We start from the raw sequence: 27,129 nt of genomic DNA, 5'->3' as shown, positions 1-27,129 counted from the left end.
ATTTCTCATGATGAACTCTGCATATAAGTTAAATAAGTAGGGTGACAGTATACAGCTTTGACATAGTCCTTTTCCGATTTGGAACTAGTCTGTTGTTCCATCTCTGGTTCTAACTGTTTGTTGGTTCTTGACCTGCTTACAGATTTCTCAGGAGGCAACTAAGGTGGTCTGGTATTCCCACCTCTAAGAATTTTCTGCAGTTTGTCATGATCCACACAGTCAAAGGCTTTGGCGTAGTCAATAAAGCAGAAGTTGTCTTTAATTGGGAATGAAATAGATTGAGAAGTATGCTTTTTTATGTTTTACTTCTCTCCTATGTTTAATTTTTCAGAATTCATACTATAAAGTAGATAGTTTTGAAAATTGATACAAGTGGCATGGCATTTGAGATAATGTCAGAAATAGTTAATTTTGTTGTTAAGCTTATTTTCACGGTTATGTTTATCATGGCCTTAGCTAGGAAACCTGCAATTGAATTTTTAGATGATTTTAGTACAGTGTTCTTCAAACTTTAATTTGCATAAGAATCACCTCAAGAGCCTGTTAAAACAGATTTCCATTTCTAACATGATCTTAGGTGACACCAAGGCTGCTGGTCTGAAGACTTACAGTCTGAGGACCACTGTTTTAGGTTTTGGAACAAAAGGTTTGCACATGGATTCTCTCTCTCTCTCACATGTGCATGCACACACACACCAAATGATCAAAGGGGAATTTTGAAGGATTTAAGTAGTTATTTCAAGTCTATTAGATTAAACATTTATTAACAAAGTTACTGGAAGCTTGGACAGCATGTGCCAAGGACACTTCTACATTTGAGTCTTTGCACTTTTTGCTTCCTCAGTCTATAATACTTCTCTACTAGAAATGTGCAAGGCGCCTTCCTCACGTTTTATCAGGTCTTTGCCTGTATAAAACAGCTGCCCCGTTTTGCTTTCCTGCTTTGTTGTTGTCCATAGCACCAAATCACCATATTGTGTGTGTTACACGTTACACTTTTTGTCTCCCTAACTTAGAATCTAAGTTCCAAGAGGGCAGGAACTTGTTCCCTGCTTTATCCCATGTTCTTGCCTGACATGTAGTGTATGATCAATAAGTATTGATTAAATTAATTGAATGAAGTAAAACAATGTTTGCTTTTACCTCTGTGAGTTAGATAAGATTTTAAAATATTCATCAGGATAAGCCTCTTTCCTGGTCCATTTATGTACTGTCTTATAGAGATAAAAGTTGGATGTAACTTTTGGGTAATAAGTGCTTCCTGGGGAATTCCCTGGTGGCCTACTGGTTAAGACTTGGTGCTTTCACTGCTGGTGCTCCAGGTTTGATCCCTGGTCTGGGAACTAAGGGCTTCCCTTGTGGTTCAGTAAAACCTCTGCCTGCAATGTGGGAGACCTGGGTTCGATCCCTGGGTTGGGAAAATTCCCCTGGAGAAGGAGAAGGCTACCCGTTCCAGTATTCTGGCCTGGAGAATTCCACAGACTGTATAGTCCATGGGGTCACAAATAGTTGGATAGGACTGAGCGACTTTGACTTTCACTGGGAACTGAGATACCAACACACGGCCAAAAAAATGTGTTTTCCCCGAATGTAGCACATCTATTGTTGCTAAAGAAGATGAATCCAATGACCGGGCTGACTTTAATTTTCATATTAATTAGAAAACAAATTTAACAAAAGTGCACTGCTCTATCAGTTAAGGACCCAGCAAGAAACAGTTAATTCCGGCTGAAATTTCTTTTAAGAGTCTGCTCAGAGATAAATGCTGGTGGTTAAAGGAATACATAGAGGCTAGCAGGATGCTCAGAGACTAGCAGTAGTGGGAAGCTGCCGCCACCACTAGGACTAGACAAATAAAGGGAAGAAACTGTGTAACTGCAGTGGAGCAAAGGCTGGCTGGCTGGAGCTGTAGTTTTAAAGATAGAGTGTTTGAGCAGAGAGAGCCCAGGAAGAGAGACTTCACTTTCCTTCCTCCTCTGATAGCTAATGACCTCCAGAGTCTCTCATGAGCCACTTTGTTGAGACAGTCATCGAAGATGGTGTCAGGGAAGTGCAAGTGAGGACTGGTACAGAATCAAATCTGTGATTTGGTAGATTTTATTGTGTAGAAAGAGCTGTTTATTAAGAGAAATACACTTCCTGGTGGCTTTCCTAGTGGCTCAGAGAGTAAAGAATCTGCCTTCAATGCTGGAGACCTGGGTTCGATCCCTGGGTTGGGAAGATCCCCTGGAGAAGGAAATGGCAACCTACTCCAGTATTCTTCGCTGGAGAATTCCATGGACAGAGGAGCCTGGCGGGCTACAGTCCATGGGGTCGCAAAGAGTTGGACGTGACTGAGCGACTAACACACACACACAGATAGAAAACCGTTAAGTAACGGTACAGGTAAAAATCATGGCTAAAGTTGGGAAATGCTCAGGAAATAGTTATGTAAGCCACATTGTATTCAGCACTGTCTCCTCTAAGCTTTGTTTTTCTGATTGGTTACATAGTATTTTGATATATTTTAATTAGTGTCTGACTAGTGCTCCACATATACATGTTCCAGGTAACTGAATATTAAGATTTAGTATACATAATTTTATTCACCTCTTGTAGAGATAATTGTATTGTGATTTCCTGAAATGTATTTAATTTCCTAATCTCTTTAACTAGATTGGTGGTTCTCAAAAATATAGCATACACCAGAATCACTTGTGAGGGTCTGTTAAAACAGGTGAGTCCTACCTCCTGGATTTAGTTGGGCTGGAATGCGGCCTGAGAAGATGCTGATATAAACGGTGAAGGGACCACATCTTGGTAACCATGAGAATTAGGGTTTACTGAGCTTACTGTAACTTTTCTTGATTTTCTTGATGACTTAGGATCATTTACCCTGTAGAGGGGTATTGAAGCATGGGGAATATTTCCTTCCGATAGTGTTTCCAGGTCAGTTTTGGCATCCTTATTTCGTTATTTCTGTCAAGCACATCATGCTTTCTTTCATCGTGCTGCTAGTATTTCCTCTCTCTCTCACTGTAATCTTACACTAAGCTGCTCTGCGCTGTGGTTAAATAAATTGGTTCATTTTAGTTTAAGAAAGAGGGTCTGCAAACAAAATTCATGAGTTTCAGTTACATCTATTTTGACTGTTAAATTTTTACTGGTTTATTCTCAACAATACCTACGCATGTGTGCGTGTTAAGTCGCTTCATTTGTGTCCTACTCTTTGTGACTCTATGGACTGTATAGCCCTCTGTGAGATTCTCCAGGCAAAAATACTGGAGTGGATTGCCATGCCCCCCTCCAGGGGATCTTCCCAACCCAGGGATCGAACCTGCCTCTCTTAACGTCTCTTGTATTGGCAGGCGGGTTCCCTAATGCTGCCACATAAGTGACCTTTGGTTAAAGATGGTGTTAATTTAATTTGTGATGTACTTGCCTCCTTAGGTGAATAGAGATCACAGGAATCTCTTACTACTTTTAGTAGCTAAATACCTTAGAGGAAGTCTACGCAAGACTTACTTTACATACTATACAAACTTTTCCTGCAGTGCTTCGTATCAGGTATGCCTTTTGGGTGCTTGCCTGGTGGTCCAGTGGCTAAAGCCTCCGTGTTGCCAGTGCAGGGGCTCAGCTCAGTCCCTGGGTGGTAACTAGACCCTGCAGCCACAGCTAAGGCCCAGTGCCGCCAAACAGTCAGCAGACACGTATGTTTTAAAGTATGCCTTTCTGAAAATTTACATCTTGAAAGCACTTTCAAGTATTTTGGAATATGGGGGAGTAAATAAATACTTAAATATAAATAGCAAGGTAATAAACGTGTGTTTTTGTAAATACTGAATCTTGGAGTAGGTATAGAATCTTTGCCAGAAAAGCCAGTACTTTGTAACACTAGCATAGAGAAGGGGAGCAGTGAATTTGTGTTTTTCAATAGTATTCCATGGCTGTTGGTTTCATGTGTTGCTAGAGAGTTTACAGATCTGTTCAAAATGTCTCTTTGGAGCAAAAATAATTGCTTATTTCCTAGTCGTTACCTACACCTTTTCGGATAATCAGAAGATACTGTCCAAGTGCCTATATCAGAGGTATCTTCCATCTTTTCTATTGACAGGATTTTTCAAGTCCTCTTTGTCTTGGGTTTGCTTTCAGGCTTTATGTATACTACCTTAACTTTATTGTTTTTTTGTGCCTGCTGATTCATTTTTCCCCTTCTGTGACTTTCTGATCCTATTCTGTGAAAAAAACCGTTGCCTGAAACTGGCTACCTCACCCCAGGTTGTTTCTGCCAGCCTTTTTTCTCATTACTAATGACATTATCAGTGTATGTTTCTGTTAATACTTAGTAAATTGTGAAGTGCTTTCACATTATTTCATTTGATCTTCTTTATAATTCCTATCAAGTAATAGTAGGAAAGGGTGTTATTCTTATTTTACCCAGAGTAAATCAGAGTACAGCCTACTGACCCCAAAGTGCATGCTAGATATTCTGCAACAGTTGTGTTTGTACCTTGGGCACATTACTTCATTATTCCTCTTCATTCATCAAGTGGCACTGTTAAAAGCAGTTTTATAAAATTGTTGTGAGGATTAAATTGAATAATGTATAAACTGCTGAGAACAGCGTCTGCCGCATAGCAAAGCTATAGTGAACATTAATAATGCTGATAGTTGTTGTACCATAGCTTTTTCTCCCTTTAAAAGTTACTGTAATAAAATTCTTGGTTTTTAGGCAACATTTAATATAACAAAATTTTACCATCAATGAAAGTCTTAGATTTTTTTATGTTGCATTTGTTGTCTTACTGCCTTTTTATTCACCTAAATTTTTGTTGTTAAAGAGTGTACAGTGAAATATTTGCTTGAGGGAGCTGTTGAAGGTATTTATATTGCTTTAATATGCTGGGATCAAGATGGCTACCTTTTGTCTGGGATTATAGCATTTTAGTGCATATCTTACTACTAAATCTAAAATGTATATTGTTTAGTTGAAAGCCTGTTGGGGTTTTTTAACGATTAGAGTCATGTGGCCATTTGGGGCAGTTACTGGCTCGTGGATACATGCGTGTAGAAGAAAGAAAAAAGTAGGAATTTCGTAAAGTCTATAGAATTTGTAAAATGCATTATGTCAGTGTTAACTCAAGTAACTAAATTTAGGAAACTTTGTTGGAAATAGTTATATTTTGCTCGGTATGGCTTTCTGTACATAGGTACTTATTTTAAAAGATAAATTTCTAAACTGCCTTCCATGTTTTCCTCTTCAACAGGGCATTCTTAGCAGGGTTACAGAATCTGTTAAGAATATTGTGCCTGGATGGCTACAGAGATATTTCAGCAAGAACGAAGATGTATGTAGCTGCTCAACAGACACAAGAGAGGTGCCACAGTGGCCAGAAAATAGGGAAGATGACCATATATACTCTGATGAGGAGAGCGCGAACATTCATGACGGGAGAATCACTCCTGAGCCAACAGGCAGTAATACAGAAGGTAAATAGAATGTGGATATTTTGTTTTGAATGATAGGTTTTCATGCCTTAATCTAAAATATTTTTATATTGCCTAGCTGTGGTAAATCTAATTGTGTAGTATAGAAACCATGTTGGAGAAGGGTGATGATCACCTTCAAATTGGTATCTTTTTAATTTAGCAGCTTTTTGTTTATTAAGGGAGGTTGAAATACTGTATCAGTTGAGCGCCAGCTCTGCTGTTAGACACTGGGTTTGAATTTTCACACCACCAATTGTTAGTCGTGTGATTTTGGTCAAGATAATCTGCTCTCCTCTGTACGCTCATAAGTGGTTTTGAAGAGAGTGAATGTGAATAGGTCCTGAGACTAAGGGAGCAGTGTGGTAAGGCCCCCCAGCACGTGGATTTGGGTGTGGTGAAGCTGCAGTTGGCTCCCTCCCTCTGCAGCCTGCCCAGCTGGGCTGTTTAATCTTAGACTGTTTTAAATGTGTTTTGGATTTACTTAAGGCGTTTTTGTGGGGTTTGCAAATATTTAATAGCTTCAGGTAACGCATGAATGTGACATATTTGGGAATACGACTCTGTCATTCACGTATTTTTTATAGCCCTGCTGAGACGTACTTCACATAAATGGGTTCACCCATTTAAAGTATATAGTTCAGTGATTTTCCTGTTGTTGTTGTTCAGTGATTTTTAGTACATACGGAGTGTTTCACAGTGGATTTTAGAACATTTTAATTACCATCCTTCCCCACCCCATTCCCCTGAAATCCTATACCCATTAGTAGTCACTACCCATCCCTGCCCCTCCAGCACCAGGCAACCACCAATCTTTATCTATAGATTTGTCTAGACTGATGTTTGATATAGATGGAATCATAAAATATGTGATCTATTATAACTGGCTTCTTGCACTTAACATGATGGTTTCAGGGTTTATCCATGTCATAGCATGTATCAGAACTTCCTTTTTATTGCCAGATAATATTTCATGGCTTGGATAAACTACATTTTATTTATCCATTGACCAGTTGATGAACATTTGTGTGGTTTCTACTTTTGCAGTATTGAGAATACTCCTTTTTTGAGTATTCCTGTGCAAGTTGTTTTGTGGTTGTGTTTTCTCCTGGGTAGGTACCTGGGAGTAGAATTGCTGGGTCATCTGGTAATTTAACATTTTGAGGAAAATTTTTCTAAAATGACTACACCATCTTACCTTCCCACTGGTGTGTGTGAAGAATTTCTTTACCCTGGTAGTGTGTGAAGGATGCAATATCTTTTTTACTTCTTTTTTTTTAAATATAGCTCTTCTGGTAGATGTGAAGTGGTATCTCATCGTGATTTTGATTTGCATCTCCCTGATCACTAATAATGAGCATCTTTTCATGTGCTTCAATTCAGTTCAGTCTCTCAGTCGTGTCCGACTCTTTGCAACCCCATGGATCGCAGCACGCCAGGCCTCCCTGTCCATCACCAACTCCCAGAGTTCACTCAGACTCACGTCCATCGAGTCAGTGATGCTATCCAGCCATCTCATCCTCTGTCATCCCCTTCTCCTCCTGCCCCAGTCAAAAGCATCAATTCTTCGGCGCTCAGCCTTCTTCACAGTCCAACTCTCACATCCATACATGACCACAGGAAAAACCATAGCCTTGACTAGACGGACTTTTGTTGGCAAAGTAATGTCTCTGCTTTTCAATATGCTATCTAGGTTGGTCATAACTTTCCTTCCAAGGAGTAAGCGTCTTTTAATTTCATGGCTGCAGTCACCATCTGCAGTGATTTTGGAGCCCCCCTAAATAAAATCTGACACTGTTTCCCCATCTATTTGTCATGAAATGATGCTACCGGATGCCATGATCTTCGTTTTCTGAATGTTGAGCTGTACGCCAACTTTTTCACTCTCCACTTTCACTTTCATCAAGAGGCTTTTTAGTTCCTCTTCACTTTCTGCCATAAGGGGGTGTCATCTGCATATCTGAGGTTATTGATGTTTCTCCCAGCAATCTTGATTCCAGCTTCCTTCTTCCAGTCCAGCGTTTCTCATGATGTACTCTGCATATAAGTTAAATAAGTTTCGTGTGCTTCAGATCAGATCAGATCAGTTGCTCAGTCATGTCCGACTCATTGCGACCCCATGAATTGCAGCACGCCAGGCCTCCCTGTCCATCACCAACTCCCGGAGTTCACCCAGACTCACGTCCATTGAGTTGGTGATGCTTTCCAGCCATCTCATCCTCTGTCGTCCCCTTCTCCTCTTGCCCCCAATCCCTCCCAGCATCAGAGTCTTTTCCAGTGAGTCAACTCTTCGCATGAGGTGGCCAAAGTACTGGAGTTTCAGCTTTAGCATCATTCCTTCCAAAGAAATCCCAGGGTTGATCTCTTTTAGAATGGACTGGTTGATCTCCTTGCAGTCCAAGGGACTCTCAAGAGTCTTCTCCAACACCACAGTTCAAAAGCATCAATTCTTCGGCGCTGAGCTTTCTTCACAGTCCAACTCTCATATCCATACATGACTACTAGAAAAACCATAGCCTTGACTAGACGGACCTTTGTTGGCAAAGTAATGTCTCTGCTTTTGAATATGCTATCTAGGTTGGTCATAACTTTCCTTCCAAGGACTAAGCGTCTTTTAATTTCATGGCTGCAGTCACCATCTGCAGTGATTTTGGAGCCCAGAAAAATAAAGTCTGATACTGTTTCCACTGTTTCCCCATCTATTTCCCATGAAGTGTTGGGACCGGATGCCGTGATCTTCGTTTTCTGAATGTTGAGCTTTAAGCCAACTTTTTCACTCTCCTCTTTCACTTTCATCAAGAGGCTTTTGAGTTCCTCCTCACTTTCTGCCATAAGGGTGGTGTCATCTGCATATCTGAGGTTATTGATATTTCTCCCGGCAATCTTGATTCCAGCTTGTGTTTCTTCGAGTCCAGCGTTTCTCATGATGTACTCTGCATAGAAGTTAAATAAACAGGGTGACAATATACAGCCTTGACGTACTCCTTTTCCTATTTGGAACCAGTCTGTTGTTCCATGTCCAGTTCTAACTGTTGCTTCCTGACCTGCATACAAATTTCTCAAGAGGCAGATCAGGTGGTCTGGTATGCTCATCTCTTGCAGAATTTTCCACAGTTTATTGTGATCCACACATTGAAAGGCTTTGGCATAGTCAATAAAGCAGAAATAGATGTTTTTCTGGAACTCTCTTGCTTTTTCCATGATCCAGTGGATGTTGGCAATTTGATCTCTGGTTCCTCTGCCTCTTCTAAAACCAGCTTGAACATCAGGAAGTTCACGGTTCACATATTGCTGAAGCCTGGCTTGGAGAATTTTGAGCATTACTTTACTAGCGTGTGAGATGAGTGTGATATATCTTTGGAGGAATGGGCTATTCAAATCCCCCTTTTCCATTTTTTACCAGGTTATTTTTCTTTTTATAATTGAATTGAAAGGGGTTTTGACATATTTTGGATATAAGTCTCTTATCTATATATGATTTGCAAACATTTTTCTCCCATTTTAGCTTCTTGATGGTGTCCTTTGAAGCACAAAAGTTTTAAATTTTGAGGTCCACTTTATCTCTCAAGTATATATTTCTTTTCAGTATATATATTGTTTTCTTTCACTGCATGTTTTGATTTCCAGTTACAGCAATTTTTTTGATAACTTAAGTCTTGTCTTGCCTCAATAATTGATATGAATATGTACCTATTAATTTTGGTATACTTAGTAACTTATTTTCCTGCCTGATTTGCTTTTAGTGAGAACTAGTGAGCGTGAAATGGGCTGAAAGAGGGATTCTTATTTTGGAGAAGTGGCAAATCTAACTTTTCTTAGTGATCCTCAATTTGGTTTAGTCTTTTTTATTAGAGTAACTTAGGGAGTTTTAGGAGAAGGCAATGGCACCCCACTCCAGTACTCTTGCCTGGAAAATCCCATGGATGGAGGAGCTTGGAACGCTGCAGTCCATGGGGTCGCTGAGGTCGGACACGACTGAGCAACTTCACTTTCACGCATTGGGGAAGGAAATGGCAACCCACTCCAGGGTTCTTGCCTGGAGAATTCCAGGGACTGGGGAGCCTGGTGGGCTGCCGTCTATGGGGTCGCAGAGAGTTGGACACGACTGAAGCGACTTAGCAGCAGCAGCAGAGAGTTTTAATATCTGTACTTTTCAAGATCTCTTTCTAATATATTACTAGCAACCATCTGGTGGTTTTACTTGGTAGGTCTCTAGGGTGACTGCTTCTGTGTCATTCTCTTCTGACATCGAATGGGACCCCAACTTCTCTCTTGACTAGAGACTTGTAGTGTGCACCACCATATATCTACCGTGACTGAAGCTTTTTCCATCCTAATGCTTGTGGGGATTAACTAACTTGAAGAATTCAGTTTAGGTGTGAGATAAATGGAGTGTCTCATTGTACAGCTGTGAGGTTTCTTTCTGTTTGTGTGTTTGTACTTTTGTTGAAATGATGGCAGTGGTCTGCCAAGGTTCATTCCCACTTGGATTTTATTCATTATATTATTAAGTTTACACAGTAGCTTTCTATTATATATATACATAGTACACACACCTTTGTGAATAATTTGTAAATTTAAATTATTATGGAAATTTTCAAAGTACAAAAGGAAGGAGGGGGATAATACGGTAAACCCCTCGGACCTGTTAGCCAGTTTCAGGGACAGCCAGCGTACGGCTGACTTTGTTTTCCTCGTTCCCACATCTGTTCACCCGCCTTCTCATTCGAACTCCTCTGATTTAGAAGCAAATTGTGAGCAGCTTTTGATACTAACTTCAGAAACTTGGTGACATTTTTCCCTGTGTCTTGTCTTAGAGCTGACTCCTGCTCCTGTCTTAAAATCTGTAAGTTCTAGGCAGATCTCTTTTGACAGGCTGCCTCCGTCTTTCTCAAAGTATTCAGTACTTACAGCCACATGTGTGACTACAGTATCAATTGATAACTCTCCTGTGTGATGAATATAGATCTTATTAGATAATGATAAATAACGATAAATCTTATTAGATAACCATAAATAACGATAAATCACTTTGTTTACTCTGTGAAACATTATTCTTAAATTTGACAGTGCGTTCTCAAAACAACTTAGACATACTTGCTCTTAAAGTAGTGTAAAATTAGATGTAACAATCCTGCATGTTGCTTACCGATTACCAGTGTAACTCATATATTAATAGTAACTGGACCAGGAGAATATTGTACATCCTTCAAATAGCACACCCTTCAAATGAACGGTTACAGAATCTGCAGCCTCTTTGATACCTGCTGTCTGCAGCTTTCTGCGTTTATGCACCTCCTTGTATTGCGTGTTTTAATGATGGTGAGCCATGAGGTGTCTAGATTTCTTTTACTCGGTTAATGGCATTAATCAGTGAGGAGAACCTCAAATAATGTAGAGGATAGATTTTTATCGATTCAGTAAGAGTTCAGGCCTCTGAGGGGGACACCCACAATGGTGCATGTACCATGCTGGTCAGCCATGGACTGAAGTTTAGATTTACTGGCTGATTAACGCTGTGATACCATAGGTGTGCTCTCGGAAACTGAGCCTTTATGGCTGATGGGAATCTGTAGATGACATGACCTCATTTAGTCTTACTGTCCCCAAATGTGTCCTTTATTGGGCCTGGTTTAGAGGGTAAGGAAGCTATATAAACCTGAAAAACTGGCATTGCTGTTAGCAGCATACCTTCCAGTAGAAGTGTATCATACTAGCTTGCTTTTTCTCTATGGCTTCTGTATATGCTAGATTGAGTAGATGTCTGCCAATAGCTTGAAAACATCCCATGGGATAAACTGCTGCGGGGGTGAGAGAATGGGTCAGTAAAAAGCACTTTTAGGATCTACTACAAAATTAGAATACTTCATGCTATAAGAAACATTTCAGCCTATGTGTATATGAATCCTGACTGTGGAGATAATTGAAATATGATAGTCTTTAGATACCAATAGGTGTAAGTGCCAATACCAGTAAATTTTGAAGCTCCTGCCAGTTTCTCCCTTAACTTGAGCAAACTTGGTAAGAAATTATTACATTAAACACTAATTTCCCATTCCCTTCCCCTCAGCCCCTGGCAAACACCATTGTACTTTTGCTATGACTTTGACTGCATACTTCAAATGAGTAGAATCGTAAATATTTCTCCTTCAGTGACTGACTCACTTCACTTAGCAGAATGTCTTCAGAGTTCATTCGCATCGTTCTATGTATCGGAATTTATTTCCTTTTTACGACAATAATATTCATTGTATGTATTTACCACATTATTCATTCATCTGTTGATGGACACTTAGGTTTCTTCCAACTTTGGCTGTTGTGAATAATGCTGTTACGAACATGGTTATACAGATCTCTTTGAGACTCTCAGTTCTTTTGGATATATATCCAGAAGTGGAGTTGTTGGGTCGTGTGGTAATTCTGTTTTTAATTCTTTGTGATAGTAGCTGTCCTTAGGAGTGTGAAGTGGTATCTCACTGGTTTCAATATGCATATCTCTGTTTAGAAATGTTGAGAATCTTTCCATATGCTTGTTGACTGTGTATCATTTTTGGACAAGAGTCTGTTCAAATCCTTTGCCCAATTTTTAATCAGATAGTTTGATTTATTATTGTAGGAGTCCTTTATATGTTCTGGATATTGACACCTTATCATATATATGATTTGCAAACATTTTCTATTTTTATTTCTATTTCTTTTATTCCTTAAGTTGCCTTTTCCCTCTTGATTATCATGTCTTAGTGCTCAAAAGTTTTTTAGTTTGATACAGTCCCACATGTCTTTTTTCTTTTATTGCCTGTCATATCTGAGAAATCATTGCCAAGATCAGCATCTTAAAGCTTTTCTGTTTTTTTCTGTAAACTTTATATTTTGGAGTCTTATGTTTAGATCTTTAATCATTTAGTGCTTATTTTTGTGTATGGTGTAGGAAAGGGTCCAGTTTCCTTCTTTTGCCTGTGGATATCCAGTTTTCCCCAAATTATTTATTGAAGAAACGATTCTTTCCATTGACTGGTGTTGGTGCTCTGTCAGGGATCATTTGACCGTGTGTGTAAGGGTTTATTTCTTGGCTCTCTGTTATGTCCTTTTGGTCTACATGTCTGTCTTTAGGCCAGCACCATGCCTTTGATTGCTGTTTTGTAATGATTTTTTGAAATCAGGAAGTGTGACATCTCCATTCTTGTTGTTCTTTTTCAGGATTATTTTGGTCATTAGGGGTCGATTGAGATTCAATAGGAAGTTTAGGACGAATTTTTCTATTTCATCAAAAAAGGATCATTGGGGTTTTTTTGTTTGTTTGTTTGTTTTTTAAAGAAATTGCATTGACTCTGCAGATCACTTTGGGTAGTATTGACATTTTAACAATTTTAGGTCTTTCAGTCTAAGAACATGGGATGTTTTTCCATTTATTTACATCTTAAATTTCTTTCAGTCATGTTTTGTAGTTTTCATCTTGCAAGTTCTTTCACTTCCTTAGTCAATTCCTAAGTGTTTTATTCTTTTTGATGCTACTGTTAATGGAATAATTTTCTTGTTTTTCATTGTTAATGTATAGAACAAAACTGATTTTTGCATGTTGATTTTGTATTTTGCTACTTTGCCAAATTTGTTGACAAGTATATTTTGATCACTAAAGTGTATTTTGGCAGTAGGCTAGGCAAGTTAATTTCACTTAGTTGAAAACCTTGTTTGGCTAAAGAATATCTTAAATTGGGCTTATCACAGGAGGCTTCAGTGTTTTGAATGGAAGTTATGTTTATTATATAGTATATTTTCTTGAAACAAACACTTTTATTTTGATAGTACATTGCTTTTTCTAAACTGAGTGTTAATAATGTTATTGCTGTTCTCTTTAGAACCCTCAACAACTAGTACCGCTTCAAATTATCCAGATGTATTAACAAGGCCTTCTCTTCATCGGAGCCATTTGAATTTCTCCATGTTGGACTCTCCTGCGTTACACTGTCAGCCCTCCACATCTTCGGCATTCCCCATCGGCAGTTCTGGATTTTCCCTCGTAAAGGAAATTAAAGATTCTACCTCTCAGCATGATGATGATAACATCTCAACCACCAGTGGTTTTTCTTCAAGAGCTTCTGATAAAGGTATTCTTGGCATTTGGTAGTAAATAATTTTGGTAGTAGAAAATAAATTTCATGGGATAATTTTTTTCTAACTTGGCTGTCATTTTCATTTTCTATTTATAAAAGCATAGGCCTTGTTATAGTGTTATTACTGTGCATTGCATATTTTTATTTCAGATATAGCTGTTTCAAAGAACACTTCGGTGCCACCTCTGTGGTCCCCAGAGGCTGAACGTTCTCATTCATTCTCACAGCACACTGCCACCAGCTCAAAAAAACCAGCATTCAACTTGTCTGCCTTTGGAGCACTTTCTCCTGTGAGTCCTAATTTGATTTGATTTAACCACATTAGTTTTGAGGGCTTGTCTTATAATTTATCGTTATGTTTCTGTGCAGTCACTTGGGAACTCTTCAATTTTTAAAACAAGTCAACTTGGAGATTCTCCTTTTTACCCTGGAAAAACAACGTATGGTGGGGCAGCAGCCGCTGTAAGACAGTCTAAACTACGGAACACACCATATCAGGTTGGTTTGAATAGAAGGGGGCTTATACCTTTTTTTCTTTTAAAAACAAGTTAACTGTTGTCACTCAAAAAAAGTTTGGGTCCATTTATTCTTTGGTGAAATGATAAAACTGGATTGCGTTCTTTTCATTTAGGAACTATATTAATATTATTTTGCACCAAAGTGAACATTTTATCCATTATTTGTGTGTGTGTGTTTTAGAAAGTATGGTAGTTAATTCCTTTTTTAAAAAGTTGAGGTGTATGTAACATATAGTAGAATTTACCCTTATCACAGTATTTGTATTTTAACTAAACACATACAGTTGAATAACTACTTCTGCACTCAAAATACTGAATAAACGTTTCCATCATACCAGAACATTCTTGGGAAACTCTGTAGTCAGCCCTTCTTTGTACTTCCACCTCTTGGCAACCAGTATCTGTTTTCTTTTCCTGTAGTTTTCTTTTTTTTTCCCCCAGGATGTCATAAATTTAATCATACACTGTGTATTTTTTTGAATGTGGCTTATTCTATTTAGCATAATACACTTAGGCATTATGCAGATCAGTCTATATTTGCATATATCAGTAGTTAATTCCTTTTTATTGCAGTTATACAGTTTGCTTATCTACTCACTAGTAAAAGGATGCTTAGATTATTTCTAATTTTTGTCTATTGTGAATAAAACTGCTATGGACATTAATTTTCATTTCTCTTGGGTATACTCCTAGAAGTTGGATTGCTGAGTCACATGGTATATACATTAATTTTATAATAAACCACTGGAGTGTTTTCCAAAGTGGGTGCTACCCCTTTGCGTTCTCACCATACCGTCAGCACTTGTCATCAATTTTTTATAGGCATGTAGTGACAATTCCAACTTACTGTGGTTTTGCATTTCCCTAATGACCATGATGGTGCTTATTACCATCAGTATACCTGGGGTGAAGTACGTGTACAAATGTTGCCCATTAATAAAAATCTAAATTTTTTATTGAGTTACAATATGAAATATTAGTTTTAGGTATGCAACATAGTGGCTTGATATTTTTATACATTATGAAATAACCACAAGACTAGTTACTATCCATTGCCATACAAAGTTGTTAAAATATTGTTGAATATATTCCCTATGTATACATTACATCCTTGTGACTTATTTTATATATGGAAGGGTACACCTGTTAATCCCCTTTGGCAATTTAATCTGTCCCTTTTGCTCATTTTTAAATAAGTTTTTTTTTCTTATTCATGAGTTTTGAGAATTCATTATTCAGGGTGTATGTCCTTTATTAGATATATGTTTTACATGTATTTTCTCCCATTCTCTGGCTTATCTTAACAATACCTTGTCGAGAGAAGTTTTTACTTTTGAAGACGTTCAGCATATCAGGTTTTTTTTTTTTTCCTTTTATGGTTCATGCCTTTGGTGTCATGTCTAGAAATTTTTACCCAACCCAAGGTCACAGAGATTTTCTTCTGTTTTCTTTTAAAAGCTTTATAGTTTTAGGTTTTAATTTAGACCTTTGATTCATTTTGAGTTAAAATTTTTATGTATAGTATGAAGTGTGGATCAAGATTCATTCTTTTAAACAAATGAATGTCCATTTTTTCTCGTACGTACTGTTTGTTGATAAGATTGTACTTTAACCATTGAATTGTCTTTGCACCTTTTTTGAAAATGAATTGACCATATATGTGGCTCTGTTTCTGGACTTTCTATTCTTTTGATGTGTGTGTGTGTGTGTGTGTGTATCCTTTTGTCAACACTGTTCTTTTGTCTTGATTACTATATCTTTATAGTAAGTCCTGAAATCAGGTACTCTGAGTCCTCCAAACCTCCCTCGCCCCTCACAGGATTCAGAGAATTGAAATTTTCAATTAAGGCATAAAGAAAAAAAGTTGAACATGAGCTTAATGACACCACCCAAAGACAGGTTGATGTTAACAGTTAATTCTTTTTCACTTTGCACATAAAATTCTGTTTCATAGTTATTTTCACTCTCTGAAATTTGTGCTTTAGAGTATAAAGTTCCAGCAAATAACTCAAGGTTTACATTATAGGCACCAGTCAGAAGACAAATGAAAGCTAAGCAGCCCAGTGCACAGGCCTATGGTGTGACCAGTTCAACAGCTCGGAGGATATTGCAGTCCTTGGAGAAGATGTCAAGTCCTCTAGCAGTAAGTTTTTAAAATCACAATTAGATTCAGGAATATAGCAAAATTTAAGCTTAGTGAGAAATCTTAATTTTGTTATTTCAACATTAACAGGATGCAAAAAGAATTCCATCTGTTTTTTCTTCTCCTCTGAATTCTGTAAGTTGACTTTTAAATCTTTAAAGAGGTACGTTTTCACATGTTGGTGATACCATATTTTTCAGTTTCCCGTCCATTCTAATGGTATTTTATTTATTTAGCCTCTTGATAGGAGTGGGATGGATACCACCACAGACTTTCAGGCCAAAAGGGAAAAGGTAAGCCTTCTTTAGCATTTATCTAAGGTACTGGCAGTTTTATATTTATTTTTAAGTTGGCAAATACATAAATTGGCTTTAGTTGATGGTCATTAGGGAACCTGTTTGAAAAAAATGGACTTTTTTTTTTTTAACTTGGATTTTGCAGTTTCTTGTGAGGGCCTTAGCACATGCTGTATATGTAGTAGATGGTATATATTAATTATGTCTTGGCATTTCCATTTTCAGTATCCTGGCAGTCTTTTTTTTTTAATAATTAATTTACAGTATTGTGTTAGTTTCAGGTATACAGCAGAGTGAATCAGTTATGCATATACATGTATTCCCTCTTTTTTTAAGTTCTTTTCCCATACAGGTTGTTACAGAGTCTTGAGTTCCCTGTGCTGTACAGTAGGTTCTTATTAGTTAACTATTTTGTATATTTCTGGCTGTCTTTATATGAGTAACTCTTATCTTTTGATAAATGAAGATAGGCGTGAACAGAGCTTGACATGTTTAATTAGCAGTTCAGTGAACTAAAGTTCTCATTGAACATAGTTACTTTGTAAGTTTTCCTCATAAACATGTCAAATCAGTTATGTGTGATAGGATTTCCAGTTTGCATAACTTCTTCCATCAGTCAGCCAAAACAGCAGAGCTAATGAAAAATGTAATAGTTATATCTTGATAAACCTTTTTATCACATTCTATTTGGTTAAAATTAGTTTGGGGTTTTATTGTGGGAAATGCTTGATAGTTAAGGTTAAAGAGGTATAATTTTTGTCAGTTATATTTATGTATAAGTGCCCTTAAGGGAAAGCAGATTCCCACATAATTCCTTGTAAAGCATTTATTACACCACCAGGTTCCCTCAGGAGTAATTGATTAAAATTATCATAAATCTCTGAATTAATTGTAGGAACTGTGTTCAAGATACTGGTAAATGACAATTATTTTACTGCAGTTCTGATGCAGAAAAGAAAATATTAATTGAGCTTTTTCTTGGGATAGCATTATTTCTCAGTTTTTAGTATTACCTTATGGCTCAGCTGGTAAAGAATCCTCCTGCAGTGTGGGAGATCTGGGTTCGATCCCTGGGTTGGGAAGATCCCGGAGAAGGGAAAAGCTACCCACTCCAGTATTCTGCCCTGGGGAATTCCATAGACTGTATAGTCCGTTGGGTCGCAAAGAGGTGGACTCGACTGAGACTTTCCCTTTCAGACATTTGTAATAAAGCAAGAGGGAATTCATTATTGGCTGCTGTAATGGGATTAAGTTAAGCCATTATCTGCTTTTCTGTGACTCATTTATATCAGATTGTTTAAAAAGAAGTAAAATTTTAAAATTATGTCATAAGAGAAGTTCTCATCAACAAAAATTTTATTAGTGATTGAGTATAGTATAAGTTGATGGGGTTGCAAGAGTCTGACACAACAAGTAAATGACGACAACAGTAGTTTCAGTAAAATTTTGGTAGCGAATGCTAGGAAATATAAAGGCCAGGATACAGTATTGTTGTTCAGGTTTCACAGTTGCAATCAGAACAGTCTACAAAATAGACTTTCTCATTGAATTGTAGGATCACATTTGTGATGAGGATTTAGGGAAGAGCTAGGGACTAGATGGAGGCTTTGCCCTGGAAACCAACATTGTTCACAGCTGCTGCTGGGTGAAAGGACTGTATTCATAGTATTATAATCTTTGGACAAAGTAGAAGCCCTTGGCTTTATAGTTATCTCACACCAACTGGACTTTTGCTGTGTTTCAGTGTACCAAAAGACGTTGACATAACACTTGTGTTCTTCGATAACAAAGCCAGTTCATCTTAAGATTTGGAATTCTTCACTGTGCTTTACTAATTAGACTTAAATTGTAAAGACTTGGTTTTTAAATAACAATGGAGGAAAGTTTACTTGGAGAGATTTGCACACATTTTAAGCAATTAAAGTTTTCATAGCTGCTGCTGCTGAGTCGCTTCAGTTGTGTCCGACTCTGTGCGACCCCATAGATGGCAGCCCACCAGGCTCCCCCGTACCTGGGATTCTCCAGGCAAGAACACTGGAGTGGGCTGCCATTTCCTTCTCCAATGCATGAAAGTGAAAAGTGAAAGTGAAGTCGCTCAGTCATGTCCGACTCTTAGTGACCCCATGGACTGCAGCCTACCAGGCTCCTCCGTCCCTGGGATTCTCCAGGCAAGAGTACTGGAGTGGGTCGCCTAGTTAAATATTTATAAGTGAAGAAAATATAGATAGTAATTTGGGGAAAATGTGGCAAAATCAATTTTGGTTCATATATTTGAGATTCATCCTGTAAAAGCTTATTCAAAATGCTCTGTAGAAGTTTCCTTGTGTGTGTCACATGTGTGTGAAGTCATTAAGTTTAGAATAAAATAGTCGGTGAAACCATTCTGAAAGTATATGTATATATAGGTATATGTCTAAATAAATTCGTACTTACATAGATTAATAATATCAATGTTAATACACATTCGTTTACTTTTAGTTTTTCCTCTTAGTGTTTGTTTGCACCCACTGTGTATTTCTCTAGAACTAGGTACTCATAGTCTCTCGGTTATATTAGCTATTGTCAAATAATTTTTAGACATTCGTGGCTGGTATATGAAAATAAAAGTTTGTCTTTGATTTCTGCCTCTCTCTAAGGTGGACTCTCAGTACCCCCCTGTTCAGAGACTCATGATCCCAAAGCCAGTTTCCATAGCAGCAAATCGAACTGTTTATTTTAAACCATCTTTGACTCCATCTGGTGAATTAAGGAAGACTAATCAAAGAATAGATAAAAAGTACAGTGTGAGTATGTGTTTATTTTCACTAGTCTTTGAGTATTGATTAAAATAAATAACACATTGTAAAGTACAATTATTTACTATTGCAGTCTAGCAACTAGATAATGCGTGAAGTTTGTGAATTAGTGATTATGAATTGGTATGGCTTTTAATGGTTGACACCTTGGTCATATCCTGAATTAGTGTTTACTAGCAAGCATTGTTTATACTAAATAATTTTGCCACACTACCTTTATTTGTGTGTTTTGTCTGCGTTGTTGAGCTATTTGAAAATTTCAGGTATCATGACTGTTCACCCAGAGTACTTTGGTATACTATATGATACACTAATATCTCCTATGTTACCATGTTTAAGAAAGTTAATGTCAGTTCCTTCCTAATATTATCTAATAATCTAGTTCATATGTTGTTTATAGCTGCTGCTTTTTTGCCACTGCTCAGCTTGTGTGATCTTAATTCCCCAACCAGGGATTGAACCCTGGGGCTCTGGCAGTAAAAGTACCGAGTCCTAACCACTGGACAGCCAGGGAATTCCCTATAGCTGCTTTTTTGAGCGGGTATCCAAACAAGTGTATTACTTGTGGTTTTGTCTTTCTAGACCTCAAATCTTTACTCTCACCACACTGTTTTTATTCTTATGTTGCTTCTGTATTGAGATGTGATTCTCATACCTTGCCATTCACCTTAGAATTTATAGCTCAGTGGATTCAGTGCATTTACAGTTGTTCGTCTGTGTCACTAGTCAGTTCCAGAACATTCTTATCGTCCTCTCCCCCACATCTCATATCCATTAGTAGTCACTTCTCACCTCTCCACCTCCAGCCTGAGGCAGCCATTTATCTTTCTCTTTAGATTTACTTATCTGGACATTTCGTATATATGAAATCTTAAAATAAGTAGTTCTTAGTGTTTGGCTTATTTCATATTTTCATCATTAGCATGATGTTTTTAGGTTCACCTCATATCAGAACATTGTTCCTTTTTATTGCTGAATAATATTTCATTGTTTAGATGTAGTGATTTTGTTTATCCATTCATCAGTTGAGGGACATTTGGGTCCTTTTCACTTTTTCACTGTAATGAATAATATTGCAATGAACTTTGATACAAGTGCCAGTTTTTTTGTGGACATTGATATTCATTTCTCTTGGGTCTTATACCTTGGAGTAGAATTGCTAGGCACATTGGTATTTGAAAAGGCCAGATCATTTGTCTTGTACTTTGTCTCATGTCCTGGGTCTGTCTGTTTTCCTGTGTCATTTAACTAAAGTGTGTTCTTTTTCCATTTATAAAACATCTTCCTATTTGTGCCTTTGTTGGTTTAAGCTCATTGAATCTTCATGGCAACTCAATTTCTTGAAAAATTTCAAACTGAAATTGAGAGAATAGTACAGTACAGTATTTACCTATTTGCTTTAACTTGACTCACCAGTCTTTAACATTTTGTCATATTTGCTTTATCAGACTTTAAAAAATAATTTGAACATAATTTTGGACTTGCATGAAAAATCTTAAGAAGTCCACATTTTACTACATTTCCTTTATCTTTTTCTGTTTCTACAAACAAGAAATTCCCTCACATACCTGAAGAAGTTACCCAAACCAGAAAGAAACGTACCATCAATACAATACTGTTAATTGCAAATTTTGTTAGGGTGCCAGTTGTCCCAAAAGAACAAAGATGGAAGATCATGTGTTAAATTTGTCAAATATCTTTATCTCCTTTAGAACAGTTTTTTTGGTTTTGGGGGGATTTGTTTTTGGTATTTCATAACATTGATATTTCTGAAGGAGTACAAGGATGTTTGTTTGCTCATGATTAGATTCTGGTTGGAGAAAGAAACGGCAGCCCACTCCAGTGTTCTTACCTGGAGAATCCCAGGGATGGGGGAACCTGGTGGGCTGCCGTCTATGGGATCGCACAGAGTTGGACACGACTAAAGCGACTTAGCAGCAGCGGCAGCAGATTCTGGTTAGGCACTTTCGGTAGTAATACCACAGAACAAATTCTGAACTCTTCTCAGTATCATAATATCCGGCAGTTTCTGCCAGTTTGTCCTGCACTGATGCTGTGATCAGCAGTTTAGGTGGTGTCAATGGGATTTCTTCACTGTGAAACTGCTAGTATTGTACCTTTTATAACTAATAAGATAACTTTAAGAGTATAAATATCCTTTTTACCCACCACTGTTAGCAGTTTTGATGATATTTGCCTGAATCTTTTATTTGTAGATGCCAAATGGTGGTTTTCTAATTCTACTATTTCTTCTACCTTTATGAAGTTGGTTTTCTACTGTAGGAAGTTTTCTCTATGTATGTATTTCTCTATGTATTTATTTAAGTCAGTGTGAATTCTTAAATTTGATAAGATTGTAATCTTTTATTAGGATTATTTATTTTGATGTTCACTGTCCCATATTTGGCCTTTGAACCGGCTCATGTCCTTTTAATATTTTCACATCATTTTTCAAGCACTTAGTTGCTTTTTAATATTATAAAACAACCCAGGCTCATCTTGTGAGTTTTCAGCCCCAGCCCTGAAATCAGCCAGTTCTCCAAGGAACCCTCATTCCTTTAGATGGAAGAACTCTTTAAGTTGCAGAGAATCATTTCAAAAGGACCGTCAGTGTAAATTTGATTGCACATTTAATAGGCCATAAGTAAAATATTTGTGTGGTTGATAATGTGTATTAAATTTGTATGCTACAGTTTTGTTTAAAAGACAGTTGTGCTTATTATCAGTTTGTGTATAATCACACTGTAACTCTTGGTCATCATTCAGGTGACAGGGTATGAGTTGTAGATTTTAAAATTCATTAAACAACTGTCAAATTCCTGACACCAAATATTAAAGTTCACAGATAAAAAGGTGGTGTTAAAATTAAATAAGCAGCTATATAAATATGTTATATTCCTTTTTTTTTAGACTGATTATGAAAAAAATACTACACCAGGACAAAATAGAGAGCAACAAGAAAGGTATTGTCATCTTTATAGTGAAGCTTCTTTATATTTTTTGTAAGGCCTATATTTGATTTGTATCTGCCTTCTTGAAGATTAAGAAGTTTAAAGAAATAGAAATCTACACATAGAAATCTGTGAGCTTTTAAAATCACATTCAGCTGAACATTTATTTTCTTAATTGTTGACAGATCTTTTTTTTTTTTTTTTTAGTATTAATTAACAAGTTATGGACCAGAGTAATATTTCATTTGTTTTAATTTTCTTTTTCTTTGCCTAGTGGCTTTTCTTATCCAAATTTCAGTATGTCTGCAGCCAATGGTTTATCTCCTGGAGTAGGTGGTGGAGGTGGCAAGATGAGGCGAGAGAGAACACGTGTTGTGGCATCTAAACCTCAAGAGAAGGAGGTAAGGTTATGCTCTTTGACATATATTTTAAAGTATCTTAATATCTTGAAGTTTATTATTAAAAGTTTTGATGCGGTGATGAGGGACCCACCTGGAGGTCCCTTGGAAGGATGAGGTTAGGGGAGACCCAGCATAGGAATTATCTACCATTGAAACAGTTCCTTAAAAGTGTGTGCATGTTTTAAACTATCAGGCTTTTTAAACCATCTTCACTGTGACCTAATCTAATACCTTAAATTTCTTGGGTATCCCTAGTCTAAAGCCATAATTTTTCAAATAAAACTATTGCAATTGAAATTATTTGACCCTTGAAATAACTATTATGTAGTTTGATTTTGCCCATTCCTGAAACATGATGTGTTTGTCTCATGGGCCTTTTCCTTATTATTTGTAAAATATATCAGTCTTGCAAAAAATAGCAGGTTTTCCCTGTTACGTATTTATCCAGTATGAAGACTCAGCACAGCCCATTCTGCAGGTGCCTTTGGGTTGATTCCTGTACACGCCAGTGTGAGCATGTATGCACATCTCCCCCAGTACACGTGTAGGACTTCTCCAGGCTACTTGTCTGGGAATGGAATTGTTGGATTGTAGGGGATGATACACATCTTGCCTTATTGCTCTTCAGGGTACTTTTACAGTTTAATGCTTCCACATAACAGGTAGATCTGGTTTTCCTTTATTTTTACCAGTACTTGATTTTTTTTTTTCTTTTTAATATTAATGTTATGAATGTGAAGTGGTATGCCATTGGATTTTTAATTTGCATTTCCTTCTTTACTAGGGTGAGGAGACATCTTTTTGTGAGTTTCTTGGCCATTTTGCATTTTCTCTTGATCCATTTTTTTCCCCTTTGGGTTATTTCTTTTACTGGGAAGAATTCTTTATGTATACTGAACATGAAAGTTTGAAAACGATAAGGACTCACTGAAGATTGGTTAAATTAACTTTTCTGTTTAGGTTGCACTGTATATTTTCTAACTACATTGAGTTGCATCTGGGTCCATTTCAGTCTTCTGTAAATCAGTTTCAGCCTGGCTAAATCTTTGAAGTTATGTATATCGTACTTTGATTTGTGCTTTTTTTCTAATTGAAATTGTATTTGTGGCTTTCTCATTGACCCATGAGGAATTAGGAGTATGTTTTTAGGTTTTTAAGTAGGAGGTCTTCTGTTGACTGTGAAATTAATGTTTTGATTGAAATTGCTCTGTGTGTGTGTGTTTCCTTCGTATCTATTGGTATTTTGTTTTGCAGCCTTGCTTAGAGTGAGAGGTCTGTGTTTTGGTTTTTTTTTTTTTAATCTCCCCTTTTCCAGTATAAGATCTTGTCCTGCGTTTGTGCCTCTCTGACTTATCAGAAGCTTGACTTTGGCAGTTTGGGCTTTCTGCCATATGCCTGTTGGGTTCTGATATTTGAGATCATGCTGGGGACCTTGGCTCAGTTACGGGTCTTGAGACTTTGCCCTTAGGTTCTACTTGTTGCTGCGCTAGAGTGTGGGGAAGGGAGGGGATGTGTTACTGCATTACAACATCTTAAAAATAAAGTTGATCATGTAGCATATAAAATTTTGTACTTAGAAAATTTTTCTTTTCTGCTTGAAACTCTTTATGTAGATTTGATTCATTACATTTAGAAAATGAGTTATTTGCCTTGCCCATGTATACGTAACAAAGTGAGTATCTCATTCATAAAGGATTAGATAGTTCTTTAGAAAAGCTTTTATATTTCTTGGTAAAATGTGTGGCCCCACCTTCTTAAAAGTTTATCCTGATAAGAGGAAAGCATTAGCTTGGTTTAGTGTTTACCAGGTGACAGATTGGGAGTTTTATTTCCCTTTAGTTTCTGTTTTTAAAGATACAGTTTCTAAGATCTTCAGCTGTAGCTTAGACTGATCTATATAGCTCAATTTTAGCTGTCTTGCAGATAGGTATGTGTTTAATATAACTTTGCTGTTTTGAGACATTTGGAGGGGGGTTAAAAATTTGTTGACTTTTACTATCTGGTTTACTAAATGTGAGGAGTTTTATGAAAATCAAAGCCCCTTTATCACCTTCTCCCTTCTCTGGACCCCCTCTCCATTCCTGCCCACTGCTGGTTTTGCACCCCAGGATGCCTCCCCTGACCTGTCTGTCCCTGCTTTGTTCCACTCAAGTTACAGTCTCCACATTTCTGAGGAAAGAGATACTAATAATGAGTGGCTGCCCAAGTTGGTTGCCTAGTCTGTGGGGTTTTTTCCCCCCAAACTTTTCATTTTATATTGGAATACTGCTGATTTACATAATGTTGGGATAGTCTCAGGTAGACAGCAACAGTAGACATGAAGTCCTGAGGTTATATATATTTAACTTTTTAAGTAACTGACAGACTTACTTTCCCCAAAGTAATTGTAACATCAATGGATGGGGCTTTTGTTACTCTACATCTTTATCAATAGTTGATTGTCATCTTTTAAATTTTAGCCATTCTGCTTTGTGTATGACGATGTCTCATTGTAATTTTAATTTGCCTTTCCCTCTTGCTTAATATTTTGTTCTTGTTTATGTGTTTATTGGCCATAATATCTTCCTTTGAGCAGTGTTAATTTAGAACTTTTGGTCTTTTAAAAATAGGGTTGTCTTACTATTATTCAGTTGTAGGAACTCTATAAATTTTAGATCCAAGTACTTTGTCAAGATACGTGTCTTACAAATATTTACTCTCTGTCTGACTTGCCTATTCCTTTTCCTAACAGTGTCTTCTGATTAGCAGATGTTCTTACTTTTATGAAGTCTGAACTTAAACATTTTCCCATTATATTTACTGTTTGTATCCTAAGAAACCTATCCCTGTCTACAAAAAAAGTCTTCCTGTGTTTTCCTCTAGAAGATTTATAGTGGTGTTTCTGTGAGAAGATTTTCCTAGTTTTCTTTTGGATTTCGTATATGATCCATAGATTATTTAGAAGTGGGTTTAGTCATGACTTTAATGTTGTGAAATGCATTGAGACTCGCTGTAGCCCAGCACGTGGTCTGCTTCTTGAGTCTTGCCCATTGTGTATTCTGTGGTTGTTGAGTGTCAGATAAGATGACTGTAATAATTCTAACGTCATCTTTGTTCTTACTGAATTTTGCGGGAAGTAGGAAGGGAGGTATGTGTCTAGTAAATTGTTGAGATATGAGTTAAAAGTTGTCAGCTTTTACTTGGTGAGTTTGTCTTTTTCCTGTTAATTATATCAGTTTTTGCTTGTTTATCTTGAGGCCCTCATTGGCGTGTACACCTTATCTATGGTGGCCTCTCAGTAATTTACCCCTTTTAATATTACTAAATGTCCTTTAAAAAAGTCTTTGGAAATATTCTTTGTCTTGAAATCTACTTTATCTGGTATTTAATATAGCCAGCCACTCTGATACTAAAATATGCGTTCTTAGGGTTACTATTTGCAAGTTAAATTTTTGTCCATCCATTAACTTCCAATCTATTTATCTGTCTTTATGTTTAATGTAAGTAAATCTCTTACAGAGAGCATGTAATTGAGTCTTGCTTGCCCTTTTTTTAATTTTCTAATTTGCATGTTTACTTATAAATAACATAATTACTGGTATGGTTGGATTAAGGTCTACCTTTTTTTATTTTCTATTTTCCCCATTTTTTTATTTCTCTCTTGTTCTTTTTGAAAGCTTCCTTCTTTTGGGTTAATTGGATATTTCTTAGCATTCCATTTTAATTATTTGTTGGTTTTATATCTCTGACCCTTCTAATAATTTACACAGTCCTCTTGGGATTATGGTGTCTTTAACTTTTTAAATTCTACTTTGTGTTAATATTGATCATTTCCTATAAGATTTAAGAATCTTGTAACTTTATAGTTTGATTTACCACCGCCTTTTCCTTGGTATTTTATCCTATATATCATTTATATTACATTTAGATATGCTGTAAATCCACAATATATTTTTGCTTTACATACTTAATGTGTATTTTAAAGAAACTAAGAGGAAGAGAAGTTTACTCACATATTCTCCACTTCTTCCAGAAATCTAAATCTCCATTTGGTATCATTTCCCTTCACCCTGAAGAACCTGTAGAGCAGGTTTTAGTTTTGTTTTATCCAAGTGCCTTTATTATACACCTGTAGTTTACACAGATTTGCTCTGCCAGAGATTTGGAGAGTTTATATGCAGACTTGGGACTCCCCTTCTGTGGCACTTCATCTCCCCTTATTTTCTAGCTACTGTGGTCACCCTAGTCTGTCCTTTGAATGCCTCAATCAACAGATTGGCAGTTTTCTTTGAATTTCAACTGTCCAACTGGTACCAACTCAAAGAGGACAAGAAACTCCTCCCTTCTTCTCAGTATCTTCTTCCCTCCAATATCTACTTGCTTTTGGTTGCTTTCTAATGTTTTCAGATGGTTGTTTTTAATATATTGTCAAGCATCTGTAATTGTTACTTGTCAGAGCATTGGTTAAA

General features: G+C 37.0%; 1 protein-coding gene across 1 annotated transcript in view; it reads left to right on the top strand.

Annotated features, from left to right (window-relative positions):
* The window catches only part of NUP153 (nucleoporin 153), a 71,330-nt gene that overhangs the window by 8,876 nt on the left and 35,325 nt on the right, over positions 1-27,129 (top strand). Inside the window, exons 2-11 of the mRNA XM_070361020.1 lie at positions 5,247-5,469; positions 13,323-13,571; positions 13,728-13,867; positions 13,947-14,075; positions 16,122-16,238; positions 16,329-16,373; positions 16,475-16,531; positions 19,171-19,317; positions 22,240-22,292; positions 22,555-22,681. Of these exons, the coding sequence (XP_070217121.1) occupies positions 5,247-5,469; positions 13,323-13,571; positions 13,728-13,867; positions 13,947-14,075; positions 16,122-16,238; positions 16,329-16,373; positions 16,475-16,531; positions 19,171-19,317; positions 22,240-22,292; positions 22,555-22,681 (1,287 nt within the window). The remainder of the gene's footprint in view (positions 1-5,246; positions 5,470-13,322; positions 13,572-13,727; positions 13,868-13,946; positions 14,076-16,121; positions 16,239-16,328; positions 16,374-16,474; positions 16,532-19,170; positions 19,318-22,239; positions 22,293-22,554; positions 22,682-27,129) is intronic.

Source organism: Bos mutus, chromosome 23, assembly GCF_027580195.1.
Source record: "Bos mutus isolate GX-2022 chromosome 23, NWIPB_WYAK_1.1, whole genome shotgun sequence".
In the NCBI taxonomy this organism is placed as follows: domain Eukaryota; kingdom Metazoa; phylum Chordata; class Mammalia; order Artiodactyla; family Bovidae; genus Bos; species Bos mutus.
This window is presented reverse-complemented; position numbering and strand designations above follow the sequence as displayed.